We start from the raw sequence: 25,469 nt of genomic DNA on the forward strand, positions 1-25,469 counted from the left end.
GCCTATGCATATTTTGTTTTTGTTTGCAATGTATGAAAAAACAGAAGTACCCAGAGAAAATCCACACAAGTACAGTCGCAAACTCCATACGTGAAGGCCAGAGCCAAATCGGCCCCTGCTCGCTGCATTGTGAGGAGGACGTGCAAACCAGTCGTCCACTGTGTCAAATTGGACATACGGTAATTCAACGTTTTTTACCAGGTGTTAAGTGACTTGTATATATATAACAAGGACTCAAGTGTAAATGGGAAAAACAGTGATACCTCAGCTTACGAACGCTTTAGCTCGCGAACGTTTCGCCTTCCGAACATTAAATTCGCAAGAAGTTTGGCTGGCGGACTAGTTTTCCACACCCCCTTTGAGTGCTGACGTGGTTTGTTATCGAGTGGAGCACTTTTGCTATTATAGGACCGAAAAAGACCCCACAACAGGCTAGTATTAAAACGAAGAGGACACAAAAGAAAATTACGGAGATAAACAAAAAACACGAACGAGGTGTGCGCTTGTGTGACCATTGCTATGTGTGGCAAAGGGTGTTTCTGTGTTGTCTAAGCAACGGTCTTAGGTAATAGAAGAAAATGAAAAAAAGCTAGCAGGGGGGTGAAAGCACGAAAACTTCCCTCGGATATCAAGAGGCAACTACATCAACAACCATCACAAAGGTAAATAAAACGACTTTATTATACAGTACAGTTCATTTCTTTAATTACAATCCAATAGCACATTTATTATACATAAAATAAGGTATATTTAGTTTGCTAGTAGTTTTAAGGCTTATTTGGTAGAAATTTGTTTTATGGGGACCTAGGAACGGATTATTCTCATTTTTAATGGTTTCTTATGGGAAATACATGTTTGGCAGACTAACATTTCGCCTTACACACTTTCTGGGAACCAATTAAGTTCGGAACCAATTAAGTTCATAAAAAAAGTCGACACACAAATTATATCTTGGTTTTCTTTCAGAGTTATTGTGAAAGTGTGACAAAATGATCCAAAATCTGACTATAACACCTGTGCTGTCCAACCTTATGTACAGCATGCCAATATTGACACAAAATCAAAAGTCAAATCCAATTAAAAGTCACTTACTTGAAAATTTGAATGAGTCCGATGACCAGCCAGCAGCCAACATCACCGCACACCTTTTGGGTGCCCATCTCCAGGAACACCTCCACATACTCCAACACAGAGACCCATGTGAGGATTCTCTGCTCTGTGATGGACTTGGACAACAGAGAACAAGTTTCATCATTACGGCGACAACTGAATCTTTTTCCACATCTGCACATATCCAGGATCCGACCGCTCGACTTGTGCAAGCATAATCAAGATGACAACGATTAATGTTGCTTTCTGGAATGAAACACTCTAGTTCATGCTCTTTGCAACAGCCTTAGCATCAAAAGATAATTTCTTCAAACCTAATTCATCCTCTATGGCATGTCATCATCTTTGAACGGTCCTCACCACAGTTAGGGCACATTTGAGTCCTTTGCGCAGAATGCTGTCATTAAAGAGCACCAGGAGATTGGAAGCAGAATAGACTGAAAACACAAAAATCCCATTAACATCGACACGTCAATCCTAACCTAAACAAATTGCTATTTTGCCCCCCTTCTTTTAATTTACACATTCTTTCTGGTGACAACTGTATGGAAATTTGGTCATTTCACATCCAGCGATCCAGTTTCTGATCCACTTTACCCGCACATCATATAAAATAAACCGAATTAAGTCAAAGACAGTTTGACCTCTTACCACCGTGTTGCATCATTCGAGCCATTTCTTTCTGTTTCATTCTGAGTTGGTTGGCTTCCCTTTTACCCATTTATCTTTAACGGTATCTCTATTGCAGTTACAGAAAGGCCAGTTTTGTGATTTCTATACATATCTTGAAAGTAATTGTACAGGTAGTTATAAAATTTTATAATTATATTTGCACGCCTGTATGTGCATATCTAAACCTAAAGGCAGTTCCGAGCAAGACCTCAGATTATTTATATTAAACAATTGTGTATTGGCAATTACAATTTTCAAGATTAACAGCCTTAAATATGGTGATTGACAAGGTTTTGTGTAGTACATTTCCATGCATTGCATCATTCTCATTTCTTTGTTTCGTTTTGACATCCTTTCAGTTTCATTCTTTCTCATCGAGAATGTTTTTTGTTGAAAATTCTGTGATGTGGGTGTATTTTAGAAACTTCTTCAATGTAATAATTTACTGAGTTATTCAAACGACCACCTACTTGCACATGACTGCGAGACTAATAAAGGCAAATCTAATCCAATCTAATTAACACATATTATTAGTTTAGCCAAAACAAACATGCGGATCAAACCTCTCAAGATGGAGGACACTGATTTGCTGTGGCGACCCCTTGAAGGGAAAAGCCGAAAGGAAAAGAAGAAGATTCTACTGAGCCTATTTCATAGCTCACAGTATGTGTAATGTGACCACTGAATGAGAATCAGAATCAGAATACATTTATTATTATTATTATTATTATTATTATTATTATTATTATTATTATTATTATTATTTATTTTATTTTTTACTGCAGTCTTCTACTGTATTTATTCTCTTATTCACAAATTGATGGATTTGCATATACTTGGGACTGGCATAATTAAGATTTACAATAAATGTGTACAATTGATTATCTCTTCATCTTCTCTTGAAGAATCTGGGGCAAAATTAACTGCACTACTTGACTGAAAACAGTTTCTAAACAACATGACGACATTTATGGGAAGGTGATCTACTGTTAAGTCAAAGGGCTATTATTACTACATATAAAAAAACTAAAAGAATGAGTGAAATAATTGTTCATTTGTTTTTCCCCACAGCGCATTAATATTTTTTTGTGATTTGCCTTTGAATCATTTTTAAGCCTTATGCACCTTTCCTAAAGGAATGCACCTTTGATTCATTGGCAATGATTCAACTGAATAAAACAAAATACGTAAAAAGGCAATTTGAAAATATCAATAAAAATACAGAGGCAAAGGCAAAACTGATCTAAAGTTTGTGAACAACATTGGAATCAAATAGTTTTTTGTCATGTTCATAACATGCATTTTGGTATCAACCAAATGCATGCTGAGTGAAGTGGTTCCATCGCAACTGGACTTTTGTGGTTTCTGAACATTTTGCCTCTCAAAAGGCTTCAATAGCCTATGTGCACATGCGCGTACTGTTAGTTATTTTCTTACCAAGTTCAGATAGTTCGTGGGAATCGGCAAATCTCCCTGCCCGAAAAAAAGAAAAAAAAAACCTGATCAGGTGAACTGCATTTAAAAAAAAATATGTTCAACATTGTTAATATTTAGGGGGGAAGTGACTCACCTGCAATTAGATAAGAGATGGTCCGAACTGAGCTCTCCACCTGGGCCGTTGCAGTCGGGTTCTTTCTTACATACTCTGTATAACGCTCATAAACCCGAGTCACTATATCAATGTGCTCTTTGAATCGAGACATTTTAACACCAATTCAGATCTACAACAAATATTTAAAAGTTGTTCTATATACCATTACTAAAAAGTGTTTTCAAATACCGAAGCACAATTAAACACGATGCACTTCCGCCTGAAGAGCAAACTTCCGAAAAAGTGGTCCTCCCTCTCTTTAGTCCCACTGATCAAAAGCTTCGAAGGACAGTCGTTCCGACCCAAGGTATTTAATAGCCAGGTTTCTCCTCTCTGACACGTTATTGTTGCATCAGCATCCGCCAGAGTCGCAATGTCCACCACAGGAGAGCAAGGTACTTGATTCTGCTTAAATTCATTTGAAGGTTTCCAGTTCTAAAATAGCGTTTCACTCGTATAATAGTACGTAGCTTAGCTCTCTGATTGTAAAATGTGGCCATGCCTCGATTGCGTGCTTGACAGTCGTAACACGCTGAAGTAACTCTTGACCACTTGGTACCTGATGTAAATGTTTTTTAATAAAATGTCGATTTCGAAGTCATCACCTTTTATATGAATAATCTTTTGACGAACTACAGCCCACTTTGAAAGTGATGACTATTTGTTGGTGACCATTCAGCTGTTTAAAAGAAGAAGAAATTAATTCATTTTGGGTTATTCCAATAACTATACCAGCTTGCGTATGATTTTTTTTAAACAAAACCTATTTAGAAATAGTTTGCTAATACTAAAACCTTATTTTTAAGATGCCGACTTGTTCGGATGCCGGCTTTCAATGACAGTTTTGGTTAAAGTTACTGCAAATTAGTAAATTGTGATTTTCGGCAAACAATGGTGATTTGTCTTCGTTTTAATGTACACTCGATTTAAATATTTTGTTGTATTTGTGTGCTCCCATCACGTAACAATTGTTTCGGTTTCATTTTGACCTGTCTTCGTTTTCGTTCTTAGCCATTGCAGGATGTGCACAGGAAAACGTTCAGTTTCAATTTGAGTGTGCATGAATTCCACGGATCCAGATAACCGCTCATTTTTCTTTTATTAGTTTATGTCTGCTAACTTGGTTTATGCTACATCATATTCAGAATTTTATTATGCTGTAATTTTCTGTAAATGCACAACCAACAACACCCGATAACATTGCAAAAATATGGAACTGTACAAAAATAATGATGGTCAAAATATGTACACCTGTTGCACTTTATAATCATACAATTTTCAAATATTTTGATTGTGAAGAATGTATTTGCAGTGAAAGCACAATTCATTTATTTGTTTGCTTATTTTTAATCATAAGGATTAAAGCTTGTCTTTTCTGAGCCATGATGGTACATGAAATTGTGTGGAACCTTCTGTAATTTATAGATCTTCAAATCTGTGAAGAGAAAATAATGGTGGCAAACGGTACCGTGTGCCATCATATCAAAGACTAAATCAATATACAGTAGATTTCAAAGTGGAGTATGAGTTATTGTTTGATTTTCACAATGTTTCTACTCATTTCCTTCTTTTGCGCTGTCCTTAATTTTTCCTGAACTGGTTAACCTAATCTAATCGCAGCTGTCCAGGGGAGACCTGCGGGGGTGTTACTGTTTGTTTCAGGCTGGTGCAGCCTAACTAGTCTTGGATTGGATTGGATTTTCCTTTATTAGTCTCGCAGTGGAGAATTTTACATTTCACAGCAGCAAAGTTATCATGGTGGAATGTGCACGTCGACTACTTATCTGCAACTATTTGCTTTCTTTCTATCTTGCAGCCTTTGAGTATGGCTTCTTGCTCCAAATAAAAGAGGATGCCGCACTGGCAGTGGCACTGAATGACTACCTAACCACTTGCAGCTACCTGGCTGGTTTCAGCCCTTCACAGGCTGACCAGAAAGTGTTTAAGCTCCTCCACAGGCCCCCAGACCCACAACATGTCCATGCTCTGCGTTGGTACAGACACATAACATCCCTGCAGCAGGACCTGAACCCTGACAGCAGCAGTGAGTAGACAGTTGAAGATGCGAGAAGGATGTTGAAGTCCTCAGGCAGGGAAAGTCGTTAGTCACCCCTTCAACAAAGTCAAGGATAACCAGCATGCATGTCAAGTGTTGAGCTATTCAATTTTGTTAGAGTGGCTATTTTTGCAGCATTTGCACACAGTTTGACAGTGTGGTTGAATAATTTTGAGTATTGTACATGGAGACCTTCATACACCCACCCCAAAAGTATTTGTCCTTGTCAGGCAATTGCACAAGGAAATGGGCAATAAATTAGAGTTGTGCAGTTTATTTTCCCCTATTACCTAAGCAACGGTGGCTGTTTTATTTCTGTTTATTGTCATTCGAAATCTATTTGTATTATTCATGATTCTAAGTTAATAGATGGCGTGCATTTTTTCTACAACTTCTGACCTTGAGTGGGCCGTTGTTTGCATGCGGCCTTAAAAATTAACTGTTAATTATATGGTAATTATTTTAAAAAATTACAAGTTTGGGTTGGATCTAAATTTTATTATAGCATTGACTCTGAATCTAGTCAACTATTTTTGGTCGTCATAATTTTCAGTCTGTATCTGAGGTGGTTCAGTAAACCCAGAGAGTGACTGTTCAATCCAAAGTGTCTTTGAGCAAGATACTGAACCTACAGTGGCTCCTGGTGCTCTGTCACCAGCAAGTAAATGAGAAAACATTATAAAAGTGCTTTGCCTACCAAAGGTAGGAAAAGTGACAGCCCACTTATCATTTAACAATTGTTGCCTGCAAGGACACACCTACGACACATCTTAAAAAGGTGTTCCAGTTCCGTCAGTTTTCAAAAAAGAATTCCAAACAGTGCAGTGTCACTCTGCCTAATTGGCTGACTCCTTCAAAGAAGGCTCCTCCGGAGGGAGATTGCAAAGTCACCATAAATCACCAACAGGAGAGATCATGGATGTTATGTAGCTATTAGTTGTCTAGCTGGCTGTTAGCTGTCTAACTGGCTAGCTGTTGGCTATCTGGCTATCTATTATTTTAAGCCATTGTTTAACTTAAACCTTCAAAAGTCCAGCATCTCAATTGTAAATATTTTGACAAAACATTTTTTTCATTCAAAACCCTTCTTGGAAGTATATCCTTTTTTAAAGCAAATACAAACGAGATATCCCTCATGTTAGCCACCAAAGTTATGTGAACAAATGTAAAGATGCGCTAACTCTGCTAAAGGGTAGCTAATATCAGAAACATGAATTTGAAATACACTTTTTTAGTAATGAATATAGTTTTGAAGAGCACTTGTAAGTGAAATTTCTTCTTCTTCTTCTTCTTCTTCTTCTTCTTCTTCTTCTTCTTCTTCTTCTTCTTTTTATTATTATTATTATTATTATTATTATTATTATTATTATTAGCCATCTCTTAGCTAGCTCGCTAGCTAGCGTTCTATGCATTTGAGTTACTTCCAGGTTGAGTGAACGCTGGCGCGTGTGGCTGCCGCTGCTCACCCAGAGAAAAAAACTTATCCTGTGATTGTGAAGTGACCTTGAGAGTTTTGAAAGGCGCTTATAAATCACATTTATTATTATTATTAATTATTATTATTATTATTATTATTATTATTATTATTATTATTATTATTTAGCTATCCATTGGCTAGCTAGCTTTCTATCTATTTGAGTTACTTCGGGGTTGAGTGAACGCTGGCGCATGTGGCTGCCTCTGCTCACCCACATAAAAAAAACCTTTATCCTGTGACTGTAAAGTGACCTTGAGAGTTTTGAAAGGCGCTTAGAAATGAAATTTATTATTACAGTAAAGTCTCGTTATATCGATATCGGATATATCGATATTCCCGGTTATATCGATGCTATTTCTATGCACGCACGGAGAAAATTACATGCAAACAGGGTCGGATATATCGATAGTCCCGGTTATATCGATATTTTTTCGGACTCCCTTGAATATCGATATAACGAGACTTTACTGTATTATTATTATTATTTTTATTATTATTATTATTGTTATTCTTAGTATTATTCTTAGTATTATTATTCAATTGAGTTACTTCCGGGTTCAGTGAACGCTGGCGCGTGTGGCTGCCGCTGCTCACCCACAGAAAAAAACTTATCCTGTGATTGTGAAGTGACCTTGAGAGTTTTGAAAGGCGCTTATAAATTAAATTTATTATTATTATGTGAGGTTACAAAATGCTGCACACACTTGAGCAGTCAATATGTACAGTTCTTGTCACATTGGTGGAATGCTTATTCCTTTATGCCTTTATTCTCTGTAATGCATGTGCACTTGGTTATTGTGGTCCAAAATAGTGATGAGACTTGTGCTTTCATGGATTATTGTCTGATATCTCAACAAGGATCCAACTAATTAAGAATCCTTGTTTCTAGAAGGTGGAGCAAGGAAAGACATCTGTCGAGCTCAGTGCTTGCATGGAATGTACATCTCTTGTGTAATACTTTTGACAATCTCATTTCAGGGAAAGTGAAGAGAGTACAGCCTCAGTGGTTGCCGCCATCTGGGACAGATGTTCCTCAGCTTCGACTCTATAATAGTCTCACCAGAGCAAAGGTATGGAAGATATATGTTGAAAAAAATTAAATGGGTGATAACTAAGCAGAGATTTAGATGCTATCGAGCTTTTTCTCTTGCTGGTCCGCTCCGTTTAGAATCACCTCTCGCTGAACGAGTTTCCTCGCTGCCCACCTTTAATACTCCACTTACGACTCATTTTTATTCTTTGGCTTTTGACTATGCATGAGAATTGGTTTTTAGCCTGACTCTTTTGGTGCTTTCTACCATATTTGTGATGAATAATTTTTTTGTATCAATTATTTTTGCTTCATGTACCGCACTTTGTATACAGTATTGGTTGTTTTGAAGTGTTCTACAAATACAGTTTAATTGAAAAAAAAATGTTGTACTGTTAGTATTGGAAGTCTTTCCAAAATTAAAGCAATCTAAACCTTGGTTTATTAATTTACTTGGATTGGTTAACTGACATTAATTTCTGGACAAGTCAATCTTGGCCGGGTCATAATATAAAACGTTTCAAACTCCTAATTTATTCCATGGTTCGCGTCATGCTCAGTTTCTGCATACATGCAGAAATGGAACATTAGGAGGACCTTTGAGTGACATTCGTGCATTATGTTTGTTCAGTGCCAACAATATGCATTCATGCAATTAACCCTCATTATGTTGAAAAAAAATCACCTTGATTATGTTGTGGGTCATTTTTACCCATATGTAAAAATCCACACAAAACAGTCAAATAATAGGTGATATCAGCAACAACTGTTTCTGAGATGTTATAAACATACTTGAAAAGAGAGACAACACATTTTCTATCCCATTGGGATATTTTAGAACTGTTTTGAAGAAAGGAAAGGAAAGGATATCCAGTGCTTTAGTCAACACACAAATGGAAAGGGGTAAAATGGACCCCTTAACATACTTTGAGGGTTAATTCCCCTAAAAACTTTCATGCTTGCCCATTTCCCCCTTGACACAACATGCACATTATGATTTGTCAGTAAATAGTTTGTTGTGAAAATGTTTTAATAGGTATAAAAACCAAACCGAAACTAATGTTCTTGATACGTTTGTTTAGTGAACATATAAACAAACATATCAATCTAAGTAGCATAAGAAAGCATTTACAACAGTTACAAATGGAAGAAAGTAGAAGAACAAAAACTATAAGAGCTGCTGTAAAGGCAGCCGCTCTCACGGCACCCATCTTGAAGTCACAATAAAACAAAATAATTCATCACAACACATAAGAGAGAGTCATTCAATTTGAACCACTATTTTGCATACCCTTCGTAGTTTGAAGCAGTTATAAATGAAAGAGGACATGATCAATATATCCTTGCACCAGGGGATCAGGGACGTTGTGCAGAAAATATTCAGCAATAAAGTGACAGCAAGTAAAGATATATAACATTGTCAAAAAGCAAAAGAAAACACTTATCACAAGGTGCAATTATATGTTCAAAGGAGTAGTAGGAAGTGAAAAAAAAATCGCCCCTACCCCTTATGTATTTATATACAGCATAAATCGATAATTTTTAACATGAAGTTTATATTGTTTTGAACACAATACGTCATCACTAACTATTAACTTCCTTCCTGTGAAATATTTTAGGAGCTATTTGTTCCTCAGAATGGAAACAGGGTCACCTGGTACAGCTGCGGGCCAACAGTGTATGACGCCTCCCACATGGGACATGCCAGGTAGGCGGCACACAGTGAAAAGCATCCCGCCTCTTGAGGCCACACACCTTCATTCTGAACATTTATGATTCCCCATGTCTTTCCAGATCGTACATCTCTTTTGATATCTTACGAAGGGTATTGAAGGACTACTTCAAGTATGATGTTTATTACTGCATGAACATAACAGACATAGATGACAAAGTAAGCACACGCTACAAAATGTGAATTTCAGTTTGTGGTTATCTTATACTCGTAGTAGGATATTTGAGTTAAGAGAAATAATGATTTCTTTCAGACCATTGTTATCAGATTTTAAAATTGGATTGCAATGGTGTGCGTGACTGGACAGGTACTGTTTTCAATGAAGTGCTCACACTCCAACCATGATGCATTGTTAAACTTGATGCCAAGAGAAAATATTTCAAAAATTGAGATGATTTAAATTTAAATCAAATCTAACTGCATTGCAGTTTCCACTCACATTGAATTTGTGGTTGTAGTTCCCGCTTCAGTCTGTCCGCACTGTTTTTCATTCCTGTTCTTGCCCAGTCCCATGATTCATAGTGAACTTCACAACTCAAGGGTGGCCAAACTTTCCCCCTATACTGGTTTTCAGAATCAGAAAGCCTTTAATAGTCTTTCTGATTCTGCCCCCATTTTCAATGCAGATAACTCTACAACCAAGTAAGCTCGAAAATAAACTTTTTTTCTGAAGAAAGAAGAGAGTCTAAGGTTTCTTATGCTGCATTGAATGTTTATATAGTCCTATAACTCAATATTCTGTGGGTCCTGCAATTTGAGTGAAAATGATAAAAACCCTGGCACACACATTTTTCTGCACATAGTCTGGCAGTGAATGAGTTAACATAACTCACCAGTCATATGATCTCTTTTTATGTATTTACGATTTGTTGATTTATTTATTTATTGTTATGCTTTCAAAACAGACATTGGATTGGATTTATTAGTCATGCAGTGGAGACATTATCTAATTGGTATTACCAATTCATGGTTATCTTAAAACAGAAGAATACTTACCCTTTGAGGGACAGCCAATGACTTATCATCTTATCAGGTTCTGGAGTGCATGAAAGGATTCATAAACAAATGCTCACAAGATGACCACGGAGCACTGATACAGTGCCCTGTTTCTCACCACTTGAGGACATTTTGAAGGCCATTAAGGGACTCTTACTTTAATTCTCCTACCTGTTTCAAGGAGTCCATCCAAGAAGTATGTGTACCCTTTTTGTCTATCAGATCATCAAAAGGGCACGTCAGAATTATCTAATGGACCAGTACAAGGAGAAACAACCAAAAGCTGCTCAAATAATGAAGGATGTGCTGACTGCCCGAGGGGTGAGAAGTTTGTGTGTCTAAGCATGCAAAGTTGACTCTTAAAAACAGGAATACAGCGGTACCTTTACTTACGAACATCTCTTCTTTTGAACTGTTCAAGTTATAAAAACTCTTGACTGTATAATACTGTATGGCCTGCTACTCGTAGGTCAGTTTCCTGACCGCAACATACCTACAACTGCTCTGCCATTGGCTATTAGCTAGGATCATTCTGACATCGCAGTGGCTATGAGGCACGACAACCGAATGTGTTCGTGTGTGTAGATTTGTGTAATCAGTGTCCTCGTCATTCGCCCCTCCGGCCATTATTTGTTCCAAGTTTGACGTCAATGTTAATCACCCAGAAAAAGTGTTCAACTGTTGGCCGATCACTCACTATGTTGATGTTTCCTTTGGACATTTTTGAGGAATTGTTAAAAGCTCATAAAAGCAAACGTCCTTGAGAAAACAACAGGCAAAAACCATTTCTGAGTGAGAACACGAACTAAAGAAGGATAAAAAATGATGAGGACACAGTTAAAAGTTAAATGACCATCATTTTTATTCTTTAATCTTAGTAACATTTTGCTCGACTCTCATTTGCTGTGCAATCATCTAATTGCAACATGCATTTGTTACATATTTTGATGCATTGTTTTGGGTTAGGAGAAATTTCTATTTGAATTTGGGAAATGCCTCTACCACCAAAAAGTTCTACTTCAGAAATATCTTCCAGAACCAATTTATTTCGTAACTAGAGGTACCAATGTATTTAACAAAGTGGTGGAAGTGGCTGTGTTTGAAAATACTTTTTATGCTCAGCCCTTTCAGGCTCGTTTGGCCACAACTACTGATCCAGATAAGAAACAGATGCTGGAAAGGCTTGACGCCTCCATCAGTGGCGCTCTACACCCTCTACAGGCAGCGTTGGCAAGTAAAGCAGCCGATGGTGTGGTGCATTCTCGGGCACAGGTAAAACTTGGCCTTTATTATATCGCAAGTTTTCTTCGTTATTAGCATTTGAAAAAGCTACTGTGTTTACAGTGTATTTTTTTTCATGTATCATTCTCGATTAGGTTCCAGTTTCAGTATTGTGGTAAGATTTGTAACACGAAAATACAGTGTTTTTTTCCCCCTAGGCACTACTGGCAAATTCCAAGGACATGCTGTCTGACTGGCTGGATGGTCAGTTTGGAAGTGAAGTCACGGACAACTCAATCTTCGCAATTCTACCTAAATTTTGGGAGGCAGAATACCATAAAGACATGAAAGCCTTGAACGTAAGTCGCAGCGCGCCTTTCTATGAAAATTCAGTTGCAGTTTGAGTAACGATAATTTCATCTTTCTGTAATAATAATAATAATATTAATCAAAATATCCAAATAGAGAGGATTGTGTCAGGAAGGGCATCCGACGTAAAAGCTTGGCCAAAACAAACATGCGAATCCAACCCCTGAAGAAGGACATTGATTCGCCATGGTAGCCCCTGAAGGGAAAAGCCAAAAGGAAAAGAAGAAGAATCATCTTTATTGTCCAAATATGTAGAACACACAAAGTCAAAGTCAGCTTTATTGTCAGATATGCTAATATGCATGACATACAGCACAGATAAAATTACTGTCCTCTCGGACCCAGCATGCAAGGCACTTATAATGACTTTAACAAACATAATAAAGACAAGGAATTTGTCTCCGGTAGAACACGCTGCACTAGTACCATCCCAAAAAAAGACATGACAAATAAGTGTGGAGGACACTAATAAAGGCCAATCTAATCTAATCAAATTCCTTAATGTTAGTGGTACCTCTCAGGAACAAATGTTAGACAATGTGCAAAGGATCAAGCAGACAGTGTTTCAAGTGAGTACAGAGCTGCAGCTGCAATACAGTGATACCTTGGCTTACGAACTTAACCTTTTACTCCCTGAATTATTTTCTACTTAGAAAACAAGTTTTCTGTTCAGTTTTTATGGTCACTGATGGATATAATAAAATACTCGTAGCTTCCTTTTTTATTATTTTCCAATAATATAGAAAATTTGATAATGTGCCTAATTTGGCACAATCGTCATGAAAGACCTCTATTGAGTGGGTGCCTTTTTTGGAACATATGTCAAATGCAAATTCAAAGACTAGACTTTTATCCATCCTTTTCATTAAAATAAAAAATACATAAAATATTTACATAAAATACATACATAATTTACATTAAAAAAATTAAATACAATTTTTACATAAAAATACATAGTTACTTTACAGATAAAGAAAACTAGCTAATAACCATGGAATAATGCAAAGCAGTTCTTGTGATGATTCAAACAAAGATTTACATTGCATTTTTTTTTTGCAGTAAATATTAGTTTTCACAGAGCATGTGCCATGCTTGCACCTGTTGCGGTTCTTTGCAACATATGGAACATGAGCTATGTTGTCAAACCAAATACAGTGAGACCTCAACTTACGAACTTAATTGGTTCCCAGACAGAGTGTGTAAGGCGAAAAGTGTGTATCTCAAAAAAAAAAATCCCATAGGAAACCATTAAAATGGGAATAATCCGTTCCCGGGTTTCCATAAAATATACTTTTTAACTAAATAAGCCTTAAAACTCCACACAATATACCTTATTGTATGTTGTGTTCTATGTATAATAAATGTGCTATTGTATTGTAATGAAAGAAATACACTGCATTGTATCATAAAGTCACTTTATTTACATTTGTGATGGTCATTGATGGCTTGATGGAATGGCGTTGGAGGTCGAAGGTCAAAGGAAATTGCTGTTTCGAAAGAGAGGCACATTACATGAGGACTGTAATTAAAGAAATAAACTGTGCTGTAAAATAAAGTTTTATTTACCTTTTGATGGTTGTTGATGGCTTATGGAAGGAGAGAGTCCATAAGGACTGTTGGTAACTTAACCTCTGGTGCTGTTCGGTCGTGTGCTTCCGCAGAAGATCACTCCGCCAGCCGGGGTGGGTGTGTATTATGCAAATTGTGCTTATTATAAGGTTTAAGTTTCAGAAATTTGACGTTTGTAAGATGAAAAGTTTGTAAGATAAGGTGTTTGTAAGTTGAGGTCTCACTGTACTGTATCATCGGAGGGAAAAGAACCTCAATGTCTTTTAGCTGAGGTTCAGCTGAACAATCGATTGAGCCTCATTGTGCCACAACACCAGATTTTTCTTGTTGCCAAATGTTGGAGTAAGGGGATGGATGTACACCAATTAACAAAATACAATCGATGATTCTTTCCTGGTTGGATGTTTTCAGCCAAATGGAGCACAACATTTGAGCTCACTTTCAGATCGGGAACCTTGGAGTCACTGACTGGATCTATCTTTCCTGTATATGGAATGCATACATGTAGCCATCATAACCCGCCAGCACAAACAACTTGAACCCCCAGTTCTTTGGTTTATTTGGTAGACACTGCTTGAGTGTAAATCTACCTTCATAGAGTACAATTTGTTCATCAATTGACAAACGCTGTGATTTGGGTAATTCTTGAAACTTTTATCATTGGCCTTACTTTGTGCAAGGGATCATAATTTGGGCTTCCCCGAGTTCCTTATTATAATTTCGAAGCGATCCCTTGACATACATTCTGCAGTATAATCAGTTAGTGGTGATAGCTTTCAAGCCCAATGCATCCGAGTGGTTGGTCATTTTGAGATTGAGAAACAATATTTCAATCCCAGCCACCTCTCAAGCTCTTCTTTGGCGAGACACAGGGGCTTATTGATGTCATTTTGCATTGCATAGAAGTTCGACTGTTCAACAATAATATCCATCATTTTTTCATCGAAAATCCTTTGAAAGTATTTGAATGGTGATAGAAGTTCATCAATGAAACAGTCACGACTGTGTCAGATGCCAAAATGTCTTCATCAACATGGTCATCTATTTCATTCTCATCAGGATCTGGAAAGATATACAGTACATGGGTATTTAAAAAAAAACATATGGGCACAGCAACATTCAAAAAGCAAAAACTATACTCACCATTTGATGACAATGCTCTGATTTTACCGTGAAATGGGCATCTCTTTCCTTACAATACATCACAAACAGAACTTCAGTCCTTTAAGATGCTTTATCTTCCAATCACTGTTTGAGAATGTGAAATGCACATACGGTAGTGGGGACTATTTTGTCCACGAGGTGGCCACAAAACCTTACATGGCACAAGTGGAAATGCAACCTATTACGTTATTCAAAACAATCATTTCTACATTTTCTGATTACAAATTCTTTCTCTCAGATGATTTTAGTTGACATGCCAATCTAATGTCCTCAAGGCCTTCAGAAGTAATTTTGCTGTCTTTGATTTGCCCCAAATAAAATACAGTAAAGTTTCGTTATATCGATATTCAAGGGAGTCTGAAAAAATATCGATATAACTGGGATTATCGATATATCCGACCCTGTTTGCATGTAATTTTCTCCGTGCGTGCATAGAAATAGTATCGATATAACCGGGACTATCGATATATCCGATATCGATATAACGAGACTTTACTGTATTGACTTTTTGCTTTTCCTGTCATTTTTTTCACAGAAACTTTAAGTATTTCACCTGCTCCTACCATGTTTCACGGTCTTTTGGAAATAGGAAGTGTTAAATTTGTACGAGACATTATGATGAAAATGATTTCTTATTTCTGTTTAGGAGATACCAAAAAAAACATATGGACCTCCATTTCAATAATCATATTGAGAATGCAAAGCAAAGAGGTACAGCTATTAGTGGAAAACTAATTCACTTACACCATTCACTTACAATTATTCGCATCGGGTACCAAGTCAGGATCAACAATATCATCATGAAAATAGCGTTAGCACGCTTGTGCTGGCGGGTTATGATGGCTACATGTATGCATTCCATATACAGGAAAGATAGATCCAGTCAGTGACTCCAAGGTTCCCGATCTGAAAGTGAGCTCAAATGTTGTGCTCTATTTGGCTGAAAACATCCAACCAGGAAAGAATCATCGATTGTATTTTGTTAATTGGTTTACATCTATCCCCTTACCCCAACATTTGGCAACAAGAAAAATCTGGTGTTGTGGCACTACTTATTTTTAATATTTCTTGGTAAATAAATAAGTTAGCGTTAGTTTATACATTTCAGTATCAAGGTAAACATCTTCTGAATAGCTCATAAAATAGTTACAACATTTATGTGATATTTCATCCATGACGAAAAATAGAAGGAGCTTTGAAGATTGAGGAGTGCACGTTGTGTTGCGCAAGAAGGAGATGATGTCACTGCAAAGCTGCACATAACCTGTTTTAAAGGGACATGTAACTTGTGCTGCATCAGTTCCAATAGGCACTTGAACTGCTACCTTTCATTTTTTTCTTGATCTATAAGCATTTATCTTTAGTGTACCAAATTTGCCACAATCGTCCGTAAAGGGTTAATTGGTTCCCAGACAGAGTGTGTAAGGCGAAAAGTGTCACGTCCGCTCGAGGAGTGGTGACAGGACTCGAGGGACGAAGAAAGGTAGCAAGGGGTGGATCCGAAATACACGGTGGAGACGGTAAATTCAAGAAAGGTTCTTACTGAGACACATAAAGCAAACAGGAAATCAGGCAACCGAGTAGAACAGCGTAACAGATCTGCGTGCTGCTGGGTGACAGGGAACTACGGAGAATACACCGCGGACTGAGCGGGAATGGGTGGCTTTTCTAGCCAGAAGGCACAATTAATAGAATGAGCAACAGGTGAGTGAGTCCGGAGAGCAGGGAGGGGGGGGGGGCGCTCTTGGCGCAGAGGAGGATGTGACAGGAGGGCAGGGGCACGCTCCTGGCGCTGAGGAGGATGTGACAAAAAGTGTGTATCCCAAGAATTAATTTCCCATAGGTAACCATTAAAATGAGAATAATCAGTTTCCAGGTCCCCAAACAAACATAATTTTCTACTTTCTAATTTTCAAAGCCTTAAAACTATATATGTACTAATAGACCTTATTTTATGAATAATAAATGTGCTATGGTATTATAATTAAATAAATAAACTACTATATAATAAAGTCGTTTTATTTACCTTTGTGATGGTCGTTGATGGCTTGATGGAATGGAGTGTCGGGTTTCATCAGCATTAAACACTTGATGAGGAACGTAGCCTTCCTCTTTCACCATCTTGAGGAATGATCCCTTGTGTTTTCTCTGCGATAATTGTACCTTGTTCCTCATCAATTGTGTTTTGTTTAGCTGGGTTGATAGGTTTTTGCATCAAGTGTGCAGATGGCTTGTGCGGGTTTTTTGTGGAGCCTGATTGATGGGAAATCACTGTAATGGGATGCTGTTTCACAGGGTTGTGCTAAATTGTAAAGAGGCACCATACAGTTATATTTGGATTACTGTTTGGAGCGTTAATGGCTCGGGGGAAGAAGCTTTTTAAATGTCTGCTGGATTTGGTGCGCATGGATTGGTCGCGCATGCATGAAGTGAGTAGCTAGAAGAGGAAGGGAAGGGAAGAAGTGGAAGAACAAAATACAGGAGCTCCTGTAAAGGCAGCCACTCATGCGGTGCCATCTTGAAGTCAAAACAACAAAAATACAAAATAATGTGACACAACACAAAAGACGCAGACATTCATTCAATCTTCAGCACTTCCTGCAACTTCTTTTGCATGAAGCAGTTCTAGATAAAAGAGGAGGGGATAAGAAAATAGAGAAAAATGCCAAACCATGGCTGCTGCACCTATGCACGTATGCGGTGCTCCACTTTACTGAGCTCAAATGATCTCTGTTCTCCAGGTTCTTCCTCCTGATGTCCTTACTCGTGTCAGTGAATATGTTCCAGAAATTGTGGAGTTTGTGAAGAAGATTGTCTCCAATGGCTATGGGTAATATGCACGTGTGCTGATGTTTATGCCTTATAACAAACACACTGCCTTTCTCATTTTGCTCTAAATGGGAACAAGTAAAATGTTGATTTCAGGTATGAATCGAAAAGCTCTGTTTACTTCAACACCGCAAAGTTTGATGGCAGTCCGCAGCACTCGTATGCCAAACTTGTGCCAGAGGCAGTTGGAGATCAGAAGGCTTTACAAGAGGGAGAAGGTGGGTGATGACATATTTTTGAATTATAGCAATTCTGACTTGCATGGAGTATAAATGGGTAACTGTAAATTATCCCTCGGCGTCATTGTGGTTATTCGTCTGTGTGCCCTGCAACTGGCTGGCGACCAGTACACGGTGTGACCCCACCCTACTAGGCATAGTCATCACCATGCCCACGAGGATAAAGCACTTACACACATGTCTTCATGAGCAACAGCTACATACATACATAGATACAAGAGTTTGTGCAAAGGAAATAACTGTGCCTACCTTAGTAGAAGCCTGACATGGCGGGATTTGGATGCATTTTTGCAACCTGGTAACTATGGTCGCTCATGGCTAGCCTCTTAAAATGCTTCCCCTGGCACTTCAAATTTCCATTCCATTGATGAATTGTACATGAAAGAAGCTCTCAATGAGAATAACATTAAGAATAGAAGATGTAGCGCAACAGCTTTGATTTGGAAGCTTCAGCTCCAGTCCTCTGACCGTGAATGACTTCCGGTGATGCGGGTCACACGCACTATAGATTAAATGTGACCGGCTTTATTTATTTATGTGTGCGTGCGAGCAAGTGTGCGTGTAATACTCTTTGTGAGCATGAGACTGACATGATGTAACGGTGTAATGTGCACTCACATAAACATATATTAACTTATTCACTGCCAGACGATGTGCAAAAATGTGTCCACTCAGTGGCAGGATTATTGTCATTTTCACTCAAATTGCAGGACCCACAGAATACAGGTAACATCCGATTTACCACCGGTGCGAGTTGCGACCACCTGCACTTGCCGGACCATTTAAAAAAAAAATATTCTACAGTTGGGACCGCTACGGTGAGATCTGCAGTGTGTTTGCGATACATTTGGTAGAATAAAAACTCGAGATGGTCCTTCTAGCTTCGATAGGATAGGATGGTTTATTTGGTAGGATGTTTATTTGCCGGAGCACAGAGAGAAACCGCTTCTCTCAGCATTGAGAACATTTTTTTTTTATCGCTGTCAAAGGACCATATGCACTGTTGTGGCTGCGTTGCCAGATCTGCTCAACATTCAGCATGCCTCATTTATCTGAACAGAGAATATTACAGCATTGCACAAAATGATGATACAAAATAACTGTTTCTTCAAAAACGCGTGCAACAATTTTGGCGAGTCAGCGCGTGATGGTGTTGCGCTACCTGTCACAATGGCACCGGCGAGCGGGAGTGTCCACCGAGGGCGAGGCGGGTGGGCGCTCGGGTTGGGTCCCCCAGACGCTGGCCTGGGCAAAAGCCGAGGCGGGTTGGCCGTTGGCGCTCGGGCGCGCGGTATCGGCGCGACGAGAACACCGCGACGCCCATGCTGCCACCGCCTCTTTGAGACTTTTTCCTTTGCCGTCTGCCTAAGTCCGAGCGTGCGTGTTGGGCGACCTCTACTGGCTTCTCCGTTAGCAGGGAGAGCGATTTTTTTTTTTTTTTTTTTCAAAACCGCGTATACGTGGGAAGCCGTGCGTATTAGAAAATGTTGCATAAAAACAACAGATTGACATAGTATTCTATCGTGTAATGTAAATGTCACATCGGCCATTTTGAATGGATCTCGACTTGCGACCGTTTGACTTGGGACCGTTTTTAACTTGGAAGTTTGTATTGAGTATTGAGTTTTAGGACTACATAAACATTTAATGCAGCGTAAGAAACCTTAGACTAATTCTATCATCAGATAAAATAGTTATATGGGTCTGGGTTTATCTGTGCTTTAAATGGGGGTGGCAGTACAAAAGGCAAATGCTGCCCCCTCGTGGGAGAGAACAGCATTGCCAGAGGTCTGACCAGCACTATATCGGCACCCCTGCAAGATAAACCAAAACCTGACCAAATTCCGAAATGGCGCTCCATGTCGTGCTTTTCAATTCCCCAATAAATCCGGGATTGGCAGTGAATGATTTAATAACGTGCACACAGACACCCAAATGGTTTGTGTTGTTGTTGTTTTTTTCACATTCAAACCCTTCACAATCCACTTCGGATCAGCGTGATATCTGTTGATCGGGATTTACTTTTTGGGCCCCCTCATAAAAGCCATCTTTTATAGCGCTTTAACAACACCATTATAAAAGGTGCAGTCTAATTTTACAATACATCCTGTTTATGAAGCGATTTCACGATACCTGCAGCTTTAACAAAGCACTTTACATAACAAAATAAAATAATAAACACACCATATAGCGTTGAGTAAAATAAACACAATACATAACATAAAAACACGGATGGTTGTGCAATTTTAGCCACTTTTCCATCATCCATTTTTGTATGAAGCAGTTCTAGATGAAACAGGAGAGAGCTAGTGTCCTTTCACCAGTGAATCAGAACGTCATGCGGAAAATGTGCACACGTCGGCTACAAGCAATGTTGGAAAGTAAACAACAAGCTGTTGTGTCCATTGACGACAAAAGTGATTCCTATCCCATATACTGTAAATTCGTTTAAATATTGCAAGTGGTGACTCTTAGTTCCAAATAAGCAATCGTGTTCTGCACCACTGTTTCTTTCTCCTCAGTCTTGGCTTCAGAAGCCATCCATCCAGCTGCACCAAGGCAGGCTGTCCAACAGCACCGCCATCTCCTTTGAACAAAAAGGGCCTATGAAAAATGCTGCCCATTACAGGCACAAAAAACAAACATCCAGGGATGTCCAACGCCGACAGTCAAATGCCGGCCAATCAAAATCAATTCGATTACAGTAAAGTCTCATTATATCGATATCGGATATATCGATAGTCCCGGTTATATCGATACTATTTCTATGCACGCACGGAGAAAATTACATGCAAACAGGGTCGGATATATCGATAGTCCCGGTTATATCGATATTTTTTCAGACTCCCTTGAATATCGATATAACAAGACTTTACTGTATTTGTGTATTTGTCGTGCATCATGTATTCTGTCTTGTAGGTGACCTGAGCATTTCTGCTGACCAATTAAGTGAGAAAAAATCAGCCAATGACTTTGCCTTGTGGAAAGCATCCAAGCCAGGAGAGCCATCATGGGACTCTCCTTGGGGAAAAGTGAGAATTGTTTCCTTTCTGCTTTCTAATTGAGGGCCATTTATGTTCATTTCATCAAAGTTTGGAAGCTATAAAGACTTTGGACCTTTGAATGTTTTAATAGGGAAGACCTGGATGGCATATTGAGTGCTCAGCCATGGCTGGCTCCATCCTGGGAGAGTCGATGGATATTCATGGTGGTGGCTTTGATCTCAGATTTCCTCATCATGACAACGAACTGGCTCAGTCCGAGGTCCAGAAGTGATTTTTTTCCCCATCATTAATATCAAAGGTTATGTGAAATATGTCCAGATGCTCAAGGAGATCCAATATGTTCTTTTGTTTTTCCTTAGGCTTTCTTTGAGAATGATCACTGGGTCCGTTACTTCTTGCACACTGGTCACCTGACAATTGCAGGATGCAAAATGTCAAAATCACTGAAGAATTTTATTACCATCAAGGACGCCTTGGCAAAAAATACAGGTACAGTACATCTTTTTGGTTTTCTTTTGTTGTTGTTATGAAACCGACAATTTCTATTGTCAAGTGTCCTTTTTTTGGATGACTAAGAATCAAAAAAATTTACAACAAAACAACAGCGTCGCACAAGATAAAATTTTTATCTCCTAGGTTTTTTTAAAGGCACACATAATTAGGGAGAATATTTGACACACTTAAAAATGAGATCATACACTTTTGGTGTCAGTATTATATATAGATATAGAGCTATATATTGTCCCACTTGGACTTTCTGCTTTTCTGACGTTTGAGCCATTTACACACGCATGGGGAAAAAAAAAAAATTGTATTATAATCAATTTAAGGACGATAGTCTGTCTGAGCTTGTTGAATATTTTTAATTTGTAAGTTTAACACATCCATACTATTCGGTTGAAAATCATATTCCAGTTTCATGTTTGCACCCATTGATTGAACATCAGAGCTGGTGTTGGTCCAGTTTCGAATGCAAACTTTACACCGAAAGAGGATACCAAAGAGATACCCAATGAGGGCATTTTTAAACCGACAAGGATATAAATTTGACAACACCATCTTAAAAAAAGTCAAAGTTTTAAAGTATAGTGATTTGAGAAACACTAGTGAGGCATCCCTTTTAAAGTCTGTTGACTGAGCAAATCCTCTTTTTAAGCAGTTCTGAGTTAATAATAATAACAATAATACATTTCATTTATAAGCGCCTTTCAAAACTCTCAAGCACACTTTACAGTCACAGGATATTTTTCTCTGCGGGTGAGCAGCGGCAGCCACATGCGCCAGCGTTCACGCAACCCGAGTTAGCATGAGACTTTATGCCAAACTGTTCGGTTGGATTGAAATTGGATATTTTGCAACTATGCCAAATTGCTGATCGAGTAGTGTCATTATGTATGACAATATAGGAACATTTCAACATTTGACAGATTATAGTCTAGTTCAGGGGTTGGGAACCAATGGCTCTCAAGCCATATATGGCTCTTTTGATGATTGCATACGGCTCGCAGATAAAATAATATATTCTTGCTTTTTCACTGCTCATTTCCTGTTTGGGCTGCAGTTGGCAATTTTTATTTGGATGGTACTGACCTATGTTATGTTTGCCATTGCTGTCGAAACAGGTCAACGCCCCCTTTTGAAAAAAAATTGCGAAAAGACAAAAGATGACAAGTATTGTACACTTCTGGTGGAATCTGAAGGATTCGCCTTTGTGGGGAGAACAGGTTGATTCTAATTTGCAATAAAATATTATCGATGAAACAGTTGAATGTCTGTGGCACTTTGACACGCCCCATGCTACGTTCGCATCAATACGCTCTGCGAGCGATAGCAGAAAGCAAGCGTGCAAGGTAGCTAGCAGTAAGTTTGTGTATGGACCTGGCAAGCTGACTTTCATTATGATAGTTTGGCTGGATTTTTTTGTTTTTAACCAATCACGAGGAAGCAAAAAGCATTCACATTAATGGTGAGTCCATCCATCCGTCTTCTGCCGCTTAATGGTATTATTACAAAATTATTTTAAAGAATACATTCTGAAATGTGTGTTTGCGGCTCTCACTGAAAAAACATTTCTAAATATTTTGGTTATATGGCTCTCTTCGTCAAAAAGTTTCCCGACCCGTGGTCTGGCTAGTGGAAGAAAATTTGTGTTGTGAGGTGAAAGTTCTGCCTCAGTGTCCTTAAACATTCGATCATTTTTTTTTGCATGAAATGCAAATTATTGAAGAGACTCTATCCGATCGGTATTAAATCTGGCACTGTCACATGTTGAGAGCATTTAAGAAAAATATGATGAACAATCTCTCTGGTTGTTATTGCAGCCCGTCAGCTTCGTCTAGCTTTCTTGATGCATTCGTGGAAAGACACCTTGGATTACTCGCCCAACACGATGGAGTTAGTTGTCCAGTATGAGAAGTTCCTGAATGTATGTAATACAGGTCAAATGCATTTTATCATAAATCATACCAAAATTCTATTCTGTAACATATTTTCGTCCCTTCAATCAACAGGAGTTCTTCTTAAATGTGAAGGACATTATGCGTGCACCGACAGACATCACTGGGCAGTTTGAAAAGTGGAATGAAGCAGAGGTAGAACTCAACAAAAGGTAGGAGAGAGAAAGGCAATGCTATATGTTGAAGCTTGTATCCTCATTGGTCAGTTGTGATAAGAAATGGTAATAAACTGGACATAATTGTGGTTTCTTTTTGTGTTCTGCTCCACCCCTTCCCCAATTTAGAAGTTTGTGAAGTCATTTTCTCCCCAAGAATTTTCAATGAAAGTGAAGTTTAGCCTTTCACGGAGACTGTAACCTTATAAGCTGCCCATTGTCCTAACCACTATCCTTTAAAGCAGGGGTGTCTAAACTACGGCCCGTGGGCCAACTGCGGCCCGCAGTCCATTTTTAATTGGCCCGCAATAAATTTTATAAACAAAATGGAATATGGCCCGCACTTCAAATTTTGCCCGCACTTCTAAGTTTTAACACAAGGGGACGCTACTGTTGATCAAGGCAGTTGCTCCACCAAAAAGGCCAATCCCAGAAGAAATGTACCCGTTACTAAACATGGCAGAAGCAAAGAAGTGAAAGGTAGAAAGTGAGTGCAGAAATTTCAAACACGGTGGGAGAGTGAATATTTCTTCAAAGAATTCAAGGGGAAGTGTGTCGGTTAGATCTGCACTGAAACTGTGGCAGTTATGAAAGAGTACAATATACGACAAATCTACAGTGTAGATTTTGCTCCAGTAGTCATTTGTCATTATGGTGCACAATGCAACATTTGCATTGCTTGCTACAAGCCACTAAGCCCCTTTCATAAGTCTCACGTACAGTTTACAGTCACGGTTTAATGTAAATTTACGTTTTGTAGCATCACATATGTTGTTAGCTTCTTTTGAATCTTTCTTCTGGGCTGAGGTTCTGTGCATCTATTTTGGAAAATGATATGCAAATGCACTACCTTAGAACGCTTGCGAAAGTCCGGAAGAAAGATGCAGGCTCCTGATTAGCTGCCGTGCCGAGTATGCAAATTTCAACTGCAGGTAGCCTATGTCTGTGTGCTCGGCGAGGGTACACGTGTAATGTGAGCGCGTCAGTGGAGAGTTTGTAGAGCGCGCGGTCAGGACACACCATCCATGATTTTGCGGAATTTAACACAAGTAGGTATTATTGAGCTTAAATATTTTGTTGTGTAATAATATGTTTTGAATGTTGAAAGTGATTCCATTTTTCAATAAATGTTGATTTCTTTAACTTTGCCCCTTCGATGTAAACTTATTAAAAACAGACGCAATCTTGATAAATCACAGTGCATATGTTATTTTAATCTATTTCCATTTGCTCCTCCAAGTATCTGCGAAATAGTATGTAAATGCCATATCTTGCATATTCCTTGAGACAAATTTATTAACTGATCAGAGATATTTTTCACATTTGAAAGACTGTTAATAAATTGGGTTGTAGTGTACTTACTGTGCTATGAGGTTTGTACACACTACATTTAAAGGACAACCGGCACCATTTTTTTTGTTTCCCACTGACATCAGAAAAACGTTTGATAGCATATAAAATACCCAAAACAGGCAGGCTGATATTTTGAGTTAAATGAAAAACACCAATAAAAATGACTTCAAAATGAATCCGGAAATGGCCAGTTTCAGAAGGTCCCCCCCCCTTTGTTCGTGACGTCACGCCATGACGTCTTGCCTTGCTCGAGAATCAAAACAATGGCTTCAGATTCGGAGAAGATGCTTCCTTGTTACTCATCCAGTTATGAATATGATTCAAATAGTTCTGAAGACGAAAGCATAAATGTTTGCAATTGATTAAAGGAGTACTCTCATATCAATTCGAGCTGTAAATGACAGCAATTTAGCACCCAGAAAATGCAGAAGATGGCGCCCAAGCT

At 38.5% G+C, this 25,469-nt stretch overlaps 3 protein-coding genes across 4 annotated transcripts in view; 1 reads left to right on the plus strand and 2 right to left on the minus strand.

Moving 5' to 3' along the window:
- Window positions 1-3,611, minus strand: part of pex16 (peroxisomal biogenesis factor 16) — a 28,711-nt gene extending 25,100 nt beyond the window's left edge. Inside the window, exons 1-4 of the mRNA XM_088991816.1 lie at window positions 3,353-3,611; window positions 3,220-3,255; window positions 1,471-1,547; window positions 1,093-1,226 (exon numbers count right to left, since the gene is read on the minus strand). Of these exons, the coding sequence (XP_088847942.1) occupies window positions 1,093-1,226; window positions 1,471-1,547; window positions 3,220-3,255; window positions 3,353-3,485 (380 nt within the window). The 5' untranslated portion in view covers window positions 3,486-3,611. The remainder of the gene's footprint in view (window positions 1-1,092; window positions 1,227-1,470; window positions 1,548-3,219; window positions 3,256-3,352) is intronic.
- The window catches only part of LOC148900233 (uncharacterized), a 236,690-nt gene that overhangs the window by 166,642 nt on the left and 44,579 nt on the right, over window positions 1-25,469 (minus strand). The gene's annotated exons all lie outside the window — the stretch shown is intronic.
- Window positions 3,647-25,469, plus strand: part of cars1 (cysteinyl-tRNA synthetase 1) — a 32,682-nt gene continuing 10,859 nt past the window's right edge. The window contains exons 1-15 of one of the 2 annotated variants that reach the window (XM_088991812.1): window positions 3,659-3,768; window positions 5,190-5,417; window positions 7,885-7,976; window positions 9,556-9,644; window positions 9,731-9,827; window positions 10,887-10,985; window positions 11,787-11,936; window positions 12,104-12,244; window positions 17,729-17,817; window positions 17,913-18,034; window positions 20,975-21,087; window positions 21,191-21,319; window positions 21,420-21,549; window positions 23,382-23,485; window positions 23,571-23,668. In XM_088991812.1, coding sequence (XP_088847938.1) covers window positions 3,747-3,768; window positions 5,190-5,417; window positions 7,885-7,976; window positions 9,556-9,644; window positions 9,731-9,827; window positions 10,887-10,985; window positions 11,787-11,936; window positions 12,104-12,244; window positions 17,729-17,817; window positions 17,913-18,034; window positions 20,975-21,087; window positions 21,191-21,319; window positions 21,420-21,549; window positions 23,382-23,485; window positions 23,571-23,668 — 1,703 coding nt within the window. In that variant the 5' untranslated portion in view covers window positions 3,659-3,746. Of the gene's footprint in view, window positions 3,769-5,189; window positions 5,418-7,884; window positions 7,977-9,555; window positions 9,645-9,730; window positions 9,828-10,886; window positions 10,986-11,786; window positions 11,937-12,103; window positions 12,245-17,728; window positions 17,818-17,912; window positions 18,035-20,974; window positions 21,088-21,190; window positions 21,320-21,419; window positions 21,550-23,381; window positions 23,486-23,570; window positions 23,669-25,469 lie in introns of both variants that reach the window. The other variant, XM_088991814.1, reaches the window with a different exon arrangement.

This window comes from Hippocampus bargibanti, linkage group LG03 (assembly GCF_051943395.1).
Source record: "Hippocampus bargibanti isolate YZ-2025 linkage group LG03, ASM5194339v1, whole genome shotgun sequence".
Lineage (NCBI taxonomy): Eukaryota > Metazoa > Chordata > Actinopteri > Syngnathiformes > Syngnathidae > Hippocampus > Hippocampus bargibanti.